Here is a 14,215-nt window from a genome sequence, read left to right as displayed (position 1 = left end):
ACATCTTTTTTATTCATTATTAAAAATAAATAAATTTTATTTTAAGGAGTGAAGCAAAATGAACACAGCTTTTGTAGGTTCTAGAATCTGATTGGTCGTTTCACGAAGTAGCCTTAAGGGATACATGAAAAGACACTGTAAAGCGAAGAGTATGAATTTAAGAGAAATGAAGAAGAAATTGAAAATTTGTTTTCTCTTTTGAGGCATATTTTATATTTATTAATAATATTTCGTCAATGTTAGGAAATATTCGGAAATGACACCATCAACGGTGAACATATAGGGAACGCTGGAGCAGCTTTGCGCCCCTACTTCGAGCTCAGCCCCAACAAGGTTTTATTGCCAGCTATCACCATGGACGCCCCAGGAAGAAAGCTGAGAGGCATTTTTTGTACTTTAATATGTTTGTACGTTAGTCAACAACATATACCACGTATTAAGAAAAGTAAACTAAACTTTTCTTATGTCCTTTAACGTATTTTGAGTAATTATCATATCCGTAAAATACTGAATTCATGTATACGGTTACACATAACAGTATCTGATTCATTACTCTCTCTTTCTTTCGTTGAAGTTCCGCAATGGCAGTCGAAATGAGGGGATACTGGGAGAGTTCTGTGACACGGGCTTCTCTGTGACGTCGGGTGCACGGTGGTTATGGCTGATGTTCCAGACTGACTCCAACAACACCTTCTCTGGTTTCCGGGCCACCTATACCACATTGGCTGCAAGTAAGTCAACAACACCTTCTCTGGTTTCAGGGCCACCCATACTACATTGGCTGCAAATACATTAATAACACCTTCTCTGACTTCCGGGCCACTTATACTAAATTGGCTGCAAGTAAGTCAACAGCAGCCCCTCTGGCTTTTGGGCCATCTATACTACATTGACAGCATGTAAGTTAACAGCAACCCCTCTGGCTTTTGGGCCATCTATACTACATTGACAGCATGTAAGTTAACAGCAACCCCTCTGGCTTTTGGGCCACCTATACTACATTGACAGCATGTAAGTTAACAGCACCCCCTTTGCCTTTTGGGACATTTATACTACACTGGCTGCAAGTAAGTCAGCAACACCTTCTCTGGCTTTCGGGCGACTTATATTACGAAGTGCAAAAGACATTATTATAAAACTGGGTTGCTGTAATGAATGAAAGCCTTCCACATGATCCTTGTGCTGCAGTGCTTAGTATTACTTATACAGTAATACAGTATTACTTAAAGAATACAGGAAACGTTTGGTATATATTTCTTAAGACGAAACATATGATGTGACCTAACATATAAAAGTACAAACATGGTTCTCAGATTTCTTCTTTGGGCGTAAAAGCTAAAATTTTCCCCAGCGATCAGTCCAGAAATTAAGAATACTGCTGTGGTGACGTCAACTTTAATGGTGGTGGGGAGAGCTCGAATAGGGAACGCTAAGCTAAGACTGGCGTTCCCAGTACATGCATCGATGACGTCATTTCCGAATATTTCCCACCACTGACGGAAAATATGCTTACAGTAAAGGGGTTATAAGCAGATGTAATATATGCTTCAAAAATTCACATTTTCAATTTCTTGGTCATACCTTCATTTCCATAAAACCATAATTTTCTTATTATATTTTTTTTTATACCTTTTCGTGTATTCTGTAAGCAAACCTGGACTATCCACGGAAAAATTTAAACTCCAGAGCTGTATTTATATAAACACTTTAAAAAGAGAGGCTCATTTGAAATACTGAATCATTGCAAAAGGATTGTGAGGATTCCGTTTAAGGATTTGAACTCTGAACATCCGACATTTTACCTTATGATTAGTTCAGTTATTTCTGCACGAGTAGGCTTATCGCTTTTACATTTCCCCGTACTTTACTGCACTGTATTTTTGTATTGGGTAATTTAATGCGCGTGAGATAACGTAGAAATGTTACATTTTTGTAATAACTAAAAGAAAAGTAATGAAAATGGATTTTCGGGACATTATCGGGATATGTGCTTTGCATGGAACACTTGTCGTAAGACAAAGATATATAATTTCACCTGGTAATGAAACTGATTCATGTTGTTAATTACAGGTACGGACATCAGTGGAGTAAGATCACCAATCACCAGTAAGTCTCCCGTTAGATTTGTTTATCCGCTCCTGTTTATCCGCTCCACGACGGTTATCTTGTTCGATAGTAACGTATGCATGCAGTTTCTCGCCAGTGATGTAGATGGCGCTCATACTCTGAGAAGTATGGAAGTGTATCCGACAAAGCAGTTGTCGAGGCTTGGGTATAATGAAGTACATATCAGATGAAATACCATTAAACGATGTCCACAAAATAGTTCGATTTATCATTTTAGAATTTTTCCACCCGAGTAACCTAGTTTTAAATCATCCGATTTTACTGTGGTCTGTACTGAACCAGATGGTATCGGGGACGTCATATTTATATCTTTAGGCTTGAAATAGCTCGTTTCAAGGTCAATTCGGTGAATGTATTTTTAAATCTATATGCATATGCACTTTAACTGATGAAACGTGGCAGTCTGCGGGTTAAGTGGCAAAAACTCAATATTTTCTGAAAAGGCCATCCTAGAATTCAAACTATCAAATGCATTTTAATATAGGGTGAAAAAATTCTAAAAAATTAAATCGAACTATTTTTATGCCCAGTGCTTAATGATTTTTCACCTGACATATACTTCAAGTTAGTGTATTCTTTGTCTTTAAATAACCTTTAAAGTTCGCCCATATGATATATTTTTATATCATCTTCAGGTTTTCAGGCCAACGTCTTTACTTATATTAAGTCTAATTCCGACCTCACCAAAGATGTTAGAGACACAGTAACAGCTACGACATATATACATGTAAGTTTATCCCTGGGTTAGTTCACTTTTTGGCCTGTTTCTCTACTGTAGTCCTTATTAAGAACTTCGTTTGTTTGGTTTGGTTACAACGTCGCTTTCAACAGTAGTTTGGTTATATCACGAAGGTGCCTTACAGCAGCCTGGGTCCAATGCTGACTCACCGAAACGCCATGCCGAAGACACCAGACACGACGCCCCGCTCAGCCACTTGATACTGACACCGGTCCAAGCTGTACCTTGCCTACTAGTATTCTTCTCATGCTGAGCACCTTTTAACCGAAGCAGTGCCAATATAACCGATCTTGAAATTTTAGGTATGACTCGATTCGGGATTGAACCTCGGATCTATACTTCTTATTCGGCAGGTTGTAAGTGGTTCGAGTATTTGTGCGCTAACAGGGAGTGTGTACCAATGTCATACCGGTGTGACGGGGACAATGATTGTGGCTGCTCAGCAGGTTGTGACGAGATCGGCTGTGGGGGTACGGGCCTAGGTGAGGTCTAAGCACAATTCATAATCGCCAATATGCTGCAGCAAGGAGAGTAAAGCCAGAGCAGCGACGACAGTGTGGATGCTGTCAAATGGGGTTGCAGAAGTTTGGCAACTATCGTGCAGTCTTAGCTGCACTGGGTTTACCCTCCGTGCTCTCCTTTGCTCTATATTACTACTATTAATTGTGTAAAAAGTTTATTAATGTATTTTGATGCAAATCTGACTGCTTATTTTCTTTGAAGTGAATGCAATTTTTTTCACAGATTACATCACTTAATGTCTTATGACAGTAGAAAATGTGAAGAGCTGCAATGTCGAGAAGGTGACTCACCGGAGTTATTGCATCATTAACCGACTCCGAAGAATAAAACAGATTTCAAAATGTGTTTCGAGTGTGGCCATTTGCGCTGCTTTTGGCGTATCAGTCATGTAAGGCGAAACCACGCTTTAGAGCGAGATTTGCAGGCTATCGGACCGACACGTATTCACACTGTTAGTGCTACCATTTTGAATTAAATGTCGCATTACATGAACTATATCTCCTGGTTTAACATTCTATGCTGTATGTCTTTATTTATACTGTAACCATTTTCTTACAGATCGAGGTGGAATGGTGGGAATAGGAATTGCTACCGGTCTGGTTATGTTCCTGATTCTATTCTGCATAGTAACTGTTCTAGACCGGAAGCACCACAACATGTTCTTCAAGAAGATCAACGAGAAAATTTCCCAGAGTCGACGCACCAGTCGGACTGCCTCCTCTCTCAGCAACTCAGTGATCCACAGGACGCATTCCACTATGGGATGGGGCAGCAGGGCCAATTCCACTGTGGGGTGGGGAAGCCGGGCTAACTCCACACTTGGGTGGTCGAGTCGTGCCAATACTATGGTGACATAGAAAAACTCGTTTTTATGGTCGCTTTTGACTTATATTGTTAAAATTCAAAGTGGACAGTGATGGTATGTCGGAAATTGGCATACTCAACGAAAATGCAAAATCCAACACCAGCTAGATGGACGTGCAACCACGCAGTCAGTAAAAACGTAAGCTTTATGCATGTGTCAGTTTGATCAAACCAGCTTTTAAACATGACATAAAATAAATTCTTTCACACACCAATAAATATACTATTAAATTATGAGTGCCTTATCTAAGTAATATATATATATTTAAAAGAAACTTACTTTTACAGTTTGAACCCCGGACCCCATAAATGATTAATATAAGCACATTTTTTATTTGTTTGTAGTTAAAATTGGTTCCTCGCATTAGCCAGATTCAGACATTTTTGTGTAAGATACTACAAAGCTTCAGAAGAATCCAAATTTCATCATAAGTATTTAATGTCCTGCATACTTGCGACTATATCAGCTTGGTTTTAAGAGGACAACTTAACTCTGTTTAAATTAAACGAAGATACTTCACCCCATTCTCTCCTAGTAGGTTTGAAATGACCCACTTTATCATTCTACAGATAAGGGTTTATAATTTGCTATGCACAACCTAGACTAATATTCAGGAATTAAACTGGATATCAAAATGTTATCACCATTACACGTAATATATGTATCTTTTCTATTGACCCGTTATGGGGCAGAACAGACCCTTATAGTCTGTTGTCTCTGTCAATATTAATAATCTGTGTTGTAAAGACATTGCGCATATTTTGGTGAATAAATGAAAATGAAAGTAATGTTTATTTTTTGGAGACGTGCTTCTTGATGCCGGTTCTATAAGCACACTTCTTTCATAAATACTCGTCTTAATCCCTAATTTAATTTTTTTTATTTGATTGGTGTTTTACGCTGTACTCAAGAATATTTCACTTATACGACGGCGGCCAACATTATGGTGGGAGGAAACCGGGCAGAGCACGGGGGAAGCCCACGACCATCCGCAGGTTGCCGGAAGACCTTCCCACGTACGGTAATCGTTAATTAATGTTGTTTACTTGTATTGAGTTTGTTCACCAGAAGAGTCGCTTCTGAGAAAACTGAAATTTCAGATGAACATATTACTAGAATGCCTGATCGACTGAGTATTGATTAAAGCTATACTGAAGAATTGTGCTAAGATATTAACGAACTTACCCACTAGTGACCTGCAGATATGGCAGAAGGCAAGTGGTGGTCAACGGATGTAAAAGTGAACAGACATCTCTACAAGCACAGCATGTGCCTCATTGCACCGAGCTCCTCCCGGCTGCATTTGTGATTCCAAAGAACCCTTGTATTGTTCAAACTCTTTAAATATTTATGGCGGTAAAAGTTGTTAAAAAACAATAGTGTGGACATTTTTTAAATTTTCTAAACAGGTCATAGAATTAACGAAGAGCGTAATTGTAAATACGTGATTATGCACTTGTTCAGAATTAATTTCCATTGAACAAAGGGTCTCACAGTTCGTATTAGTTCTGGATTTTATTACCGCTGTTCACGTAAATAAAATATAGCCCTGCTTTGTAGCAACCAGTGGGTATCACGTTGTCAGGTTCTTAGTTTTACTTTACTGTTGCAGTGTAGACCAATACACAATTTACCTTCCGGGCTCATGCTTCTATGACGAGGCAATAACCAGTTAACGTCATTTTCCACTACATTTCATGTAATTTCGTGGCTTAATGCTAAGTGGGAAAACTATACACTGTCTGAATTCTGCCATGTGCAATATTACGGCTTTCAACAACCTATTTGTATAAACCGACTAGTGATTATTCCCACTAAAGTGTTTTCATATTAATTCTGGTTTAGCCACAATCAATGCGCAGTTCATGAACATGGATATTTTGAGAATCCTCCAAGAAAACACAATGTTGAGATACTGACACATTAATTGACAGTTATGGCAAACCTAAGATGATTAGCAATATCTATGCGATAGATAAGTGGAAGGACAGAAATAAAAAATACACCCTTTTGCCAAAAAAGTGCCACTTGTCGTCCCGTACCACTTAGCAACACCTGGGAACGTCCATGTGTTCAGCGGCTTCGATTTTCAATAAATCCTTGCATTAAATTTATGAAAAATACTTGAAAACAATAATGCCTCGATGAGGTGTTTTTAAGTTGATGTGTTGCCATGGACTTCCTGTAATAGGATAATTTTCTTGCATCACTATAGCTATGGCTTGCCTTGAGGGTGTTAAACCGAGTATGAATAGAAGGATCCAAGGCGGCCAACTTTTGCGGTATGCTCCATTACTTGCTAAAGCCTTATTAAGGCCAATAACGCACGTAGCGAGTAAAAGGTTGAAGAGACTGAACAATGAGTTATGTGGATCAATGTATCACCAACAACTCCTGACATTTTACTGAAGGCAAGTCTGAAAGCAAATATGCCGCGGAGGCATTTTATCTCAACCTGACGTTTTGTCTCGAAAGCATGAATTGCTATTGCTCTCTAAACGCTGAAGTTGGCTGGAACCAATTCAATTATACATGCGCAAACTGTTACAGCCTGTTGCACAAGTGTACACTTAAGTTTAGTTCTGACAAGGGCAACATATATTCTGTGGAATGGACATTGATTCCCGAACCTGTTTACACACGCGGTTAGCCGAAGAGGCACTGAACACAATGTCTTAGTGGAAGGTTAAGCGCATTCATTCGACAGGTATAATAAGCGCATTCATTCGACAGGTATAAATAAGCGCATTCATTCGACAGGTATAAATAAGCGCATTCATTCGACAGGTATAATAATCAATAATCCCATCACTCAAACAAATGGACTGAGGCAAAATATGCACTGTAACCGAATTTCTCGCTGTATATTCGAGATTTATTCATTAGTCTAATTTTTCCAATAGCACGCCAGCGCGGCGCAATGTCCCAGGAGCCTCTCAGCCATGCGATCGCTGTGAGTTCACGTCCAGATCATGCTGGCTTCCTTTCAGGCCGTACGTGGTCAGGTCTTCAGTAACCTGACGCTCTGCCCAGTTTCCTTCCGCCATAACGTTGGCCGCCGTCGTATAGGCGAATTATTCTCAAGTATGGCGTAAAACATCAAATAAATAAATAAACACATAATTTTTGCAAATTCATGATTTACGGGCTGTTGATCATGCATCCTGTATTTTTGCAAGTGCAAGACAGAAGTGAATAACACTACATTTGTGGAGGATATGAAGATCTAGTGACAGTGACATAGAATTTAATCAGATCTAAAATGCCGTTTTACATCACATCTTCTCCAACTATAATATCATTAATACCAACAGTACACCGACAGATCGTCACATCCCGAAAATGGTTTCTTATGGTCATAAACCTGCGTAGTCGTATTAAGGAAACAGTCCTGAGCAAGGCGCATACAAAATTCAAACAGCAAACACACACGCACACACACACACACACACACACACAAATCCGAGCAAAATTACACCAAATTGAGCAGTAAATTGAAAAAAACCCTAATCATTTCTTGTCCAAAATGTAATGTTTAACTACTCCTAATCCACAGACATTACTATGGTTAAAGCCAGTTTAAATATGTTGAGCCAACTATCGATTATCAATAGTAAAGTAAGTATTGTCATGCACCGGGGTTCACGATTGGTATGAGAATAGTGGAGATACGTGAGCGAGGTTTTATGGGTAAAATTGACCATTTCTCAGTCATGATAGGCTGATGACTCGCATACATCATGCAGATAGCAGGATCACTGTCCGTAGTGCATGTATTGAGCAAGACGTAAAGCTTCCGTTAATCAGGTATACATGTATATAGTACAGGTGTCATGGAGAATCAGACAGCGAATAATACTAACGTTACGGGAGATGTGACAGAACAGCAGGGCTTACCAGCCGACAAAATCATCATCTGCGTCGTCTTTTACATCATCGTTATTGTTACCATCGTCGGCAACGTCCTGGTGCTGATGGCCATCAAGGCAGAGAAGCGGCTACAAACCCTGTTCAGCTATTACATCATCAACCTCGCGGTGACAGACATCGCTGTGGCGGTGACTGCCATGTCGTTTTACACCCTGGACGTCACCCTGGGGTACTGGCCGTTCGGGGAAATCATGTGTGCCATCTGGATCTTCTGTGACTACGGCATGACGTTCGCGTCCGTGTTCACCCTCATCGCTATCTCTCTGGACCGCTTCTGGTCTGTGACATGGAGTCTTCATTACCGGACTCACCACACTCGCAAAAAGTGCCTTATAATCATCGGTGCGATATGGTGAGTATGTAGCTGATAGTATTATCATCGATGTTATAGAGTTGACAGTATTAAGTATTATTTTCGATGTTATAGAGTTGACAGTATTAAGTGTTACCATCGATGTTATAGAGTTGACAGTATTAAGTATTATTGTCGATGTTGTAGAGTTGACAGTATTAAGTATTATCGTCAATATTATGGAGTTGACATTGTTAAGTATTATCATCGATGTTATAAAGTTGAAAGTATTAAGTGTCATCACCCTTATTATATGCTTGACAGTATTAGGTATTAACATCGCTGTTATATGGTTGACAGCACAAAGTCTTATCGTCGATGTTATACAGTTGAAAGTATTAAGTGTTATCACCCTTGTTGTATGGTTGACAGTATTAGGTATTAACATCGCTGTTATATGGTTGACATATTATTATTATTATTATTAAGCTATTATGTGTTATCATTGTTGTCATACGGTTGAAGATATTATCATGCAGTATCATCCATTTTGTATGGTTGACAGGGCTAAGTATTATCATCGATGTTTAATGGCTGACTATATTAAGTGTTATCATCACTGTTATATGGTTGACAGTACTAGGTATTATCATCGATGTTTAAGGGCTGACTATTTTACGTGTTATCATCGCTGTTGTATGTATGATATTTTTGTTAAGTGATAGTGTTAGAAATGTATAGTATTATCTTTCTTTTAACTTGTTTCTCGGGTGAGATCATATTTGTTCAAAAGCAAGTGGCATGCTGGGTAAATGGCGGATATTGACGTCATTCACCTAAACTGTCATCCACTTTACTCTAAGCCCGGTTATGAGCTGTATGATCTCACGGCAGTATGTCTTCACAGTTTGATTCTATGAGAGGAAATAAAAACAATGTGGTATAATTGCGTAAACGTTAGTACATACATTTGTCACTTTCTTGATTCTACAAGTTACAAGTATCCTACATGGTCCTACAGAAAACGGGTGCTGTATTCGAGAGGTGAAATAAACGGCTTGGGGCTGTCTATTACCCTGTTCAGACGGACAAAATTTAATCGGGATAAACTCTTAGCCGGCTGAGCCGGTTGTAAACATGCGTGCGTTCACACGCCCATGAGGCCAAGCCGGTTTGAAGCCAGTTCAGCGATTTGCCCGTTCATACCGTCACATTTAAGCCGGTTTAGTAATTGCAGGGTCATGCCCGGTTTATACGTAGCTTCACCGACTTGCATCTTGTGCCACACCTTCTTGTTTCTTACAGAAATATTCATTTGTTATTGTATGATGTTATCGCCCCAAACAGCGATTAGTGCCATCGTTTCTTCGCCGCCCCAATTTATCTCTCAACTGTCCATCTTTGATTGTCGACCTTGTCAACCATGCTATGTCCGCATGCGCGTCAAAAATGCATTTAATCCGGTTACCGTTCACACGGCAAAGATAAACCGGCTCAAGCCCTGAAACTGGCTTCGAGCCACTTCGCTGGCGGGGGCAATAAACCGGATTAAATGCTCCACTTTGCGTTCACATGGTCGACGTCAAACTGGCTCAAAGCCACTTTCGCAAGTTAAACCAGCTTAACTTTGCCCATGTGAACGGGGTATACGAAAGCAGTTGACTTGTAGGGACGTGCTTTTTAGCAAAACAGAGCAATGAAGAGAAGTTAAGTCCTGTATAAAAAATTTGTGTCCTGTATAACAATTTCAGGCACGTCTGATTCTTTCACACATAAACCAGATAGTCGTCATATAAGGTAAAAAGATATTTAATAGGGCGTTAAATACCAATTAGATATAATATTAAGCTATGATCAGACCGGGATGAATATACAGGACTAGAATGAAGAGAGTTTATAATAGCTCAGCAGCGAAGACTGTGTGATGGTTCAAAAATGGTCACAGACAATGGGTTAAATATGGTCTCTTGTCAGTTTACCTCAGATAAACTGTTCTATTGTCTATTTCTTTTAGAGTCGCCTATATATAGATAAGGCAAAGGGTTCTTGCTGTCGAAACGGGGCTTATGGGCTTCAACATTGTGAATTAGAAAACGTGTTCAAACTTCATTTTCCATGCAATAATGTGAACTTGAAACATATCAATGTGTAGAGCTTGTGTTGTTAAGTGCCACTGACTAAAAGGCGATTCTGGTAGCAAGTGTGGCTGATTTTACAGACAGCTGAATATAGGCGACTCTCTAAAAGAAACAGACAGCAGCTGTTTATGTAAAATGAATAAGGTCTAAAAGGCAATGAATACCTTGGTTACCTGAAGAAAATGAGAAAAAGCATCCTAAAATTGATTTAACTCCACCACATTCGTGTACTACATTCGTCGAAGCGACCATCATTATTTCTCTGTGTACATAAGATGCCGGTGAAGAGTCACATGTACCTGGAGAAAATGAGAAAATGCACCCTAAAATTGATTTAACTCCACCACATTCGTGTTCTACATTCGTCGCAGCGACCATCATTATTTCTCTATGTACATAAGATGCCGGTGAAGAGTCACACCATTTATTCAGTAAGTTGACATTTGAATAGCGCCAACCTGCAATTAATTGGTCAGGATAGGACCAGACAGCACATGCAGCTTATCCAATGAAATGGACGTTATTTTTCATATTATCGTAGGTTTCTCTTGTTTTATAGACGATCATGCTCAAGTAAATTTTTTGTGATTTTGTGGCCTACAAATACGACAAAAACCTCGATCTGACACGAAGCTACAGGCACAGAGGTCACGAATGGAGACACTGTGGAAGCCAGTGATATTAATTGTCTTAGCACACTTAGTGTTTGAACGTAAAAGTTATAAAAGGGTTCTTTTCTGTATAGTTATGCTCGCAAAGCCAGAAGGTGGCTTATACGCTAACAGCAGAGAATGATGTGTTTTGACATATCTTGGAGCAGGATTGTAAGCTTGAAACTATCGACACTCTAGAGCCAAACCTTTCGTTTTGAAAGGTGGTCTACAATACCCCTCTTTGGTAATCGTTACATCTAACTCCCACGTCTTCGGAAATCTTCGGACAAAGATATTCCATCTCTTTTTTGTGTAATGTAGCAGATGACTAAGTTTGCATTGTTTCCAGAGAATCGTGATTGACTGATTGCCCTTTTACTAACGCTTCCTTGTCTTTGTTTTCACAGGTTGTTTATGTTGGTCCTTTGGCTGCCGCCGTGTGTGGTGGACCGGATACGGCACAGAAAACCTGGGGTGTGTATCTGGGAGCCGTCCCTCAACAGGGAATTCGTCATCGTGATCGCCGTGGTAGGCCACCACGGAGCCTTCCTCGTGCTCATGTTCTGCTACATCCGGGTGCTGCTGTTCATGCGCAGGAGAAGGGTCAACGTCATCGAGAAGCAGAAGGTTGTAAATCCAGACGGCGTCACTCTGGCTAATAAGCAATTGTCAGTTATAGACGTTGGTGAAAGTTTTATGAGGACTGGACCAGCCAATGAGAGAAGAACGGAGGTTTCCACTGGACGAATACAAGTTCATCCAGAACAACTTGATGTAATTGTCGGGACATCAGAAAGGTCGAAATCTTCGCATAATTCCAGAGACAGGAAAGTCTTTGTGACTCTGACGTATATCATCGCAGGATATGTGATTTGCTGGTTGCCGTTTCATATTGTGTTTGATGTTAGCTGTGTTTCTCCGGATTTGGTTCCTAAGGAGATCTACACGATGACGTTTTGGATGACTTACCTGAACTCTACTCTAAACCCTTTCCTGTACAATTTCAGCAGCAAGGAACTTAGACATGCCTGTTTGAAAGTATTATCGGGTAGATGCCGGACACCTTGACCATCTTCTACCCGTGGAAGGTCAATTTACTGATGTCAGGGGACTGCTTCGCTGGCCTAGTAGTTAGAGCGTCCTCCTCAATGTCTTGTGATCTGGTCATACCAACGACAATAAAAATAGTACTTAGTCGCTTGGCGCTCAACATTGGAAAGTTACAACAAAGAAACATAACTGGTTGGCCCGTTGCCAGTATAATTTGACCAGATAGGATGTAATGTCTGGTGTCTTTGGCATGGTACTTCAGTGGGGACAGCACTTTGTCGGCATGGACTAAAAAAAAAGACACAGATCTAGTGACTCCTCATCGTCATATGACTGAAAAATTGCTAAGCACGACGGAAAATTTATTTATTTATTTGATTGGTCTTCACGCCGTGATCAAGAATATATTATTTATACCACGGCGGCAAGCATTATAGTGGAGGATGCTGCGCACAACCCGGCGTAACCCACGACCATCCGCAGGTTGCTGGAAGATCTTCCCACGTACGACTGGGGAAGACAACGTAAAACCCTAGCATACAAATATACACACACACAAACACACATACCCTATTTTTTTTAGGACAGATATTAGTTGTGCTGAACTACACTTATCTCCGAGCTTTTTTGAGAAAGTAAAGATATGAATATGTTGCTCATAAGACCGACTAACCATATGAAAAAAAAGAGAAACTAAATATTCATGCTACAATTACACGTGTATTGCCTAAGAAGAGCAGACCAAGTGTGAGTCGTTCATTCTCTGACAGGTTTAGTTTACTCAGCAATTGAAATGAATAGACCTGGATTATATTCTTGTATCTATCAGCTTAGTACATAATCTGTCAAAGGATGTTTAACAGAATTATTGTGAACACTGTAATGAACAGAATGACAAACCACTGGTATTTTAATTCATGTAAAGACGAAGAGCCGTGGTATAAACGTATGTGTAATAAAGAGTGCAAAATTCCTTCAATACAGACCCAAAGGTTGCTATATTTACCTTATCGTACTTGATCATCGATGGTGGCTATGGAAATAACGCTTTTGACAAACCTTACCATTTGATGGATGCATCTCCTTGGCAGTGGAACGAAAGCTCATCAATGGACTCAAATTCTGTTTTCCAGACACTGGCAATTGAATTGGCGCTCGAATTCTTCAAGTTTAAACATGTTGAAATATTGCCGAAGTCGCGCTATGCCATGGTTATTCATTCATTCATTCATTCATTCATTCATTTTATTGCCGTTTCTTTTATAAATCTTTACATTTCATTTGTTCAGTTTTCCTTTCCCTTGGGTAATACTCCGACCTTGTTTTCGGGACATTTTTGTTGTCTTAGTCATTCCTTTCATCAGCCGGTTTGATTAAACATTTGCATTTGTTATGGAAATGCCAATAATTTTATTTTATGTTTTCTTGCTCGGTGAGCCGATTTTAGTTAATAATTACCCGCTGTCCTCAGATACCGCTTACCCCAAAGCCAACAATACCCTGGATTACTGTTCAGTCATACGTCCACGGTCTGGATCACGAAAATATTATTTTTTGTGTTAAATTAATTACTATTTGTGTGCGGAAGGCGACAGGTGATAGAATCTTGTGCATGTCGTGAGACTGCCTTTTCTTGGAATCTTTGTTACCTGGAAGGCTGAGTTTCTTAGAATTGAGGGATATCGTTGATAATCATCATTATATACCAAAATATAGATTAGATACCAGTCGCCCGTGTCATTGGTGACTGTCGTCACTGTTGAAATATACAGCATAGAGAGTAAAACTAGAGCAGCGACGACAGTGGGATAACGCGTAAATGGCCACATGTATAAACGGCAAAATCCGACCGTTACGCGACACTAAAACTTAAACAGGTTTAGGTACAAAAATATGCAT

General features: G+C 39.7%; 1 protein-coding gene across 1 annotated transcript; it reads left to right on the top strand.

The window, feature by feature from the left end:
* Nucleotides 1-8,086: 8,086 nt before the first annotated feature.
* Nucleotides 8,087-12,334, top strand: LOC135461596 (muscarinic acetylcholine receptor M4-like). The gene is made up of 2 exons (XM_064738766.1): nucleotides 8,087-8,535; nucleotides 11,674-12,334. Exons 1-2 carry the CDS (start codon nucleotides 8,087-8,089, stop codon nucleotides 12,332-12,334), a joined length of 1,110 nt encoding a protein of 369 aa, XP_064594836.1.
* Nucleotides 12,335-14,215: the final 1,881 nt, after the last annotated feature.

The sequence above is a fragment of the Liolophura sinensis genome, chromosome 1, assembly GCF_032854445.1.
Source record: "Liolophura sinensis isolate JHLJ2023 chromosome 1, CUHK_Ljap_v2, whole genome shotgun sequence".
In the NCBI taxonomy this organism is placed as follows: domain Eukaryota; kingdom Metazoa; phylum Mollusca; class Polyplacophora; order Chitonida; family Chitonidae; genus Liolophura; species Liolophura sinensis.
This window is presented reverse-complemented; position numbering and strand designations above follow the sequence as displayed.

Bases quoted from the DNA above. Each gene is read 5' to 3' on its own strand.
- LOC135461596 (XM_064738766.1), top strand. From the start codon at position 8,087: ATGGAGAATCAGACAGCGAATAATACTAACGTTACGGGAGATGTGACA. The intron at 8,536-11,673 runs GTGAGTATGTAG...TTGTTTTCACAG, and splicing joins ATAATCATCGGTGCGATATG to GTTGTTTATGTTGGTCCTTT.